Source organism: Nestor notabilis, unplaced genomic scaffold (assembly GCF_000696875.1).
Source record: "Nestor notabilis isolate BGI_N333 unplaced genomic scaffold, ASM69687v1 scaffold18800, whole genome shotgun sequence".
NCBI classification, from domain to species: Eukaryota; Metazoa; Chordata; class Aves; order Psittaciformes; family Psittacidae; genus Nestor; species Nestor notabilis.
Genome location: NW_009912638.1, coordinates 5,094 through 8,863, shown reverse-complemented (window position 1 = coordinate 8,863; position 3,770 = coordinate 5,094). Strand labels below are relative to the sequence as shown.

The following is a 3,770-nucleotide window of genomic DNA, read 5'->3' as shown; positions in this document are numbered from 1 at the left end:
CCCTGCTCAGCGGGGCCGGGCTCTGCGTGGGGCTCAGCACCACGGGGTGGAGGGGACGGGCACTGTGTTACGGTTGTTTGAGATTCTCCTTGTCACAGCTTGAACAGATAATTCTTCCTGCAAAAATGTCCAGGTTCTAAGCTTTAAACATCCCCCCATAACCATTCAGTACCTGGGGAAGTGCCCAGTGCTGCAGACGGGACTGTTCTGCCCCATTATCTCCAGCAAGGAGCGGGTCAGAAGGGTGCTGGGGACGGGAACGTGTCCCTAGTCATGTCTGGATGTCCTGCCCTTGGGAGCTGCCCTTGCTGACTGGCGCTCTCCCACCCGCTCCTCTCAGTGCCGCAGCTGCAAGCTAACGGTGCCCTGCTGATAGAGAACTGGGCTAAAATGTTATGAATCATAAAGCAAGCCCTCTTTAAGCTGTTCAGCCAAGAGAAACGTTTCCAAACGTGGGCAGTGGGATAAGTGGGAGCCCAGCTCTGCTGGTGGGAATCAGCTCTGCCTACCCCGGTCCTGGGCACCAAACATCACTGGAGGGAGAAGCTGGAGGGGAACCAGCTGGACACGGGGGTGAACAGCTCGGGAGCCTCGCTGCCCAGGCTGGGAGATAGGGAAAATACAAAACAGCTCTGGGGAAGAAGGTGTCCTCCTGCATCTGCAGTGCTATTAACAGAGACATCGTCACGTAATTATCTTTTCATCACGAGGAGTGGAATTTCCCAAGGAAAATAAGATGAAGACACGATGTCCAGAGCGAGCTATTTCTGGGCTGTTAGAAACAGGCTCCCTGCAGCACAGAGCGAGGGGAGCAGAGCACGGGGCTGGCAGGGAGAACTACTGCATCCCCTGCAGGCTTCCCCACGCCTGTTGCTCCCTGTCCCTCGGGCAGCAGGACTTCCACAAGTCCTGGGTATAGTCCAAGGCTGTACAAGGTGTATGCTGCTTTCTGAGCTCAGATAATGAGCCCTGATAAAGAATTTATTGATAACAAGGAAGAGGAGCAATAAAGAAGCCATGGCTGGCTTGCAGCACCCATGAGGGTGCCAGGGCTGCATCTAGCCCTGTGTGCTGTATGCCGGAGCAGCACCAGCACCGCTCCTGCCCTGGGGCTGGTGATGATCACGTTAATGGCACAACTTTGGCCTTTCAGCCAAGGTCGCTGCTTCCCATGGGGGTTCTGGCGTGGTGGGTACCATGGCACAAGGTCACTGCTCATGCTGTCCCTTTCCCTTGTGTCCCACAGATCCTGCCCGGCCTCTACCTTGGGAACTTCATCGGTAAGCAGAGCCCTGCCGCCGTGGAGATGTTTTCCAGTGGGGAGCTGGGTTTGGGCTGCTACCTCTCTGCCTGCAAACGCTGCGCAACGCCCTGCCAGCACCCACGTGTGCTCTGCCCTGTGCTCGGTTTGTGTTGGCAGCAGTGGGAGTGGAGGCACATGGGAAACACAAGGCAAAACCCCTCTGCTTTGGTTTGGGGTGATGCACCCCAGTTTCACAGCTGTAGATGCAGGAGGGGGCTGCCCACCCTCAGGAGGGAATTTCTCACAGAGGCAGAGTCACCCCTTCTCACACCAATCACTATTTTAAGAGGTTTTCACTCTCCAGGGACAATTCATGACCAAGACCTGGCATCTGCCACAATAAACCAGCATTTATTAGTGCTCCTGCCTCCCTAATGGCTCTTTTGGCAGCTTGATGCCTGCTGTAAGTGTGAGAAAGTTTAAAACCACTGGTGGGAATTGCCAAGAAGATGTCATTGGAGCCAGAGCAGAAGCCTCGGCCAGGGCACCCTGTGCTCCCTGCACCCCATGGAGCACTTTGGGATGGGCTTGGGGGGCTTTGGCTTGCTGGGAGCAGAGGGGCCCAGGTTCATCATAGGGGTTCCTGCAAGTGGTCTCTGGGCCTGATGCCACCTGAGCGTTGCTCTGCCAAGCAATGCAGGGTGAGGACAGAGATTTCAGGCCTCCTGCATGAAGCTCTGACTGCTCAGAGACATTTTCTCCAACCAAAACTGTTCCAGCCTTGACACCAGTGTCACTAATCACTGTAACTGCCTGCCCGAGGCAGCGGGAAGGTGATGGGCACCATACAAGTCCCCACAAAGGTCCCCATCTCCCTCCTCATATCCCAGCTCACCCGCAGAATGTCCCTCTTGAGACTCACTCCTATTAAAATTCACATCATGCCGTTGGCACATCCCGGGCTGTGTTCCCAGGCCAAGGTTTTACACCACGTGAATGATTACAAACCCAAAGCAACGAGATGGGAAATGTTGCTCCTCCTCTTGGGCTGGTTGTGGCATGGAAGGGAGACAGCTCCTAAGCTGCCCAGCCAGGAAGAGGAGCATGTTCCCCCTGCAGTGGAATCACCACTGTGCTGGGCAGTGACCAGGAGCACAGCCCGGGATGTGGAGCATTAGCAAGAAGCAGATCATTGCCCCAGACAGCTGAGGAGACCTGGTTTCTGTGCATGCAGCTGCAGAGAGGACACAGCGCTGCATGTTCCGTTCAGGTGTGTTCTGCAGACCCCTCACGTGCTAAAGAGCTCAGGCAGAGGGAGCTGAACTCACGGTTGATACGAATCACTGCAGCTCCACTCCCACAGTTGACAAAATAATTCCCGAGGGAGCAGCGAGTCCCAGTGCCACGTGTGTGTTTGCACAGGGGAGGTGCAGGCAGCGCATCTCCTCCCCACGCTGGGACGAGCACAGGCAGGGAGCTGCTGGCTCGCAGAGGAGGGAGTTTTCCCATTCCGGTGCGAATCCTTACCCGAGCAGAGCAGCAGGGTCCAGTGCCCTCGCAGGGAGAAGGATCTGGTTTGGTATCAGGGGGTTTGGGTTCCAGATTTCCAGGGTGTATCCGAGTATTTGCCCATGTCTGCACTGCTGCATGCAGGGGTGTGATGCTGGAGCAAGGCTTTCCGTGCTGTCTGTCTGCAGAAGCATGGCAGATGCGCTTGTGGGAAGGGAAAGAAACAAATACATGCTAATATCTGATTTTATCCTTTAGATGCCAAAGACCTGGAGCAGCTAACCCGGAACAAGATCACACACATCGTTTCCATCCATGAATCTCCCCAGCCCTTGCTGCAGGTAGGGTCCTGCACCCAAGCAGCTGTAGATCCCCACAGCTTCTTCCAAGCTGCAGTATCTTCATTTCCCTCTGAGCATCCCACAGCACATACACCTCCCCGGTCAGTGGTCCCGGAGGAGCTGGGCAGCCACCCCGCATGGGAAACCGTCTGTTGTGTGGTTTAACCTGGCCTTGAATGCTAATGGGAAACAATTTCCAGCTTCATCCTGTATCCCACCCTCTCCCATGAGCTGCCTGTCCCCCACTGCTCTCCCCTGCCAAAGGGATGCTGTGCTGAGGGGTGCAAAACTCCACAGCCCAGCTGCATGACACCCCAACCACAGCACCCACATTCCTCCTTTCCCTTTTGTGCCTTCCAGGACATCACCTACCTCCGCATCCCCCTGCCTGACACCCCTGAGGCCAACATGTGAGTACCTTGGGAAGGCTGCACCAGCTTGGAGCATGCAGGAGCGGTGGGGTCCACAGGCCATCAGGGGTGAGAGCTCACAGCACTGCAAGGTGCTGCCTCCAGCTCTCCAAACACAGTGACCCACAGGTGTGATGCCCTGGTGCTGGGGACCTCAGGACCCTGACAGCATTCCAGTTCAGTGACTGCTGGGGAGCAGGTCCTGGCCTGAGCGGGAGGTGCCTGGAGTGGGTGAAGGTTGTGGAGCCGGCCAAGGGCGCCGGCAGG

At 56.4% G+C, this 3,770-nt stretch overlaps 1 protein-coding gene across 1 annotated transcript in view; it reads left to right on the top strand.

Annotated features, from left to right (window-relative positions):
* Positions 1-1,246: 1,246 nt before the first annotated feature.
* The window catches only part of DUSP15 (dual specificity phosphatase 15), a gene marked incomplete at its 5' end in the record, with an annotated part of 3,961 nt that continues 1,437 nt past the window's right edge, over positions 1,247-3,770 (top strand). The window contains 3 exons of the mRNA XM_010020478.1: positions 1,247-1,280; positions 3,011-3,093; positions 3,454-3,503. Coding sequence (XP_010018780.1) covers positions 1,247-1,280; positions 3,011-3,093; positions 3,454-3,503 — 167 coding nt within the window. The remainder of the gene's footprint in view (positions 1,281-3,010; positions 3,094-3,453; positions 3,504-3,770) is intronic.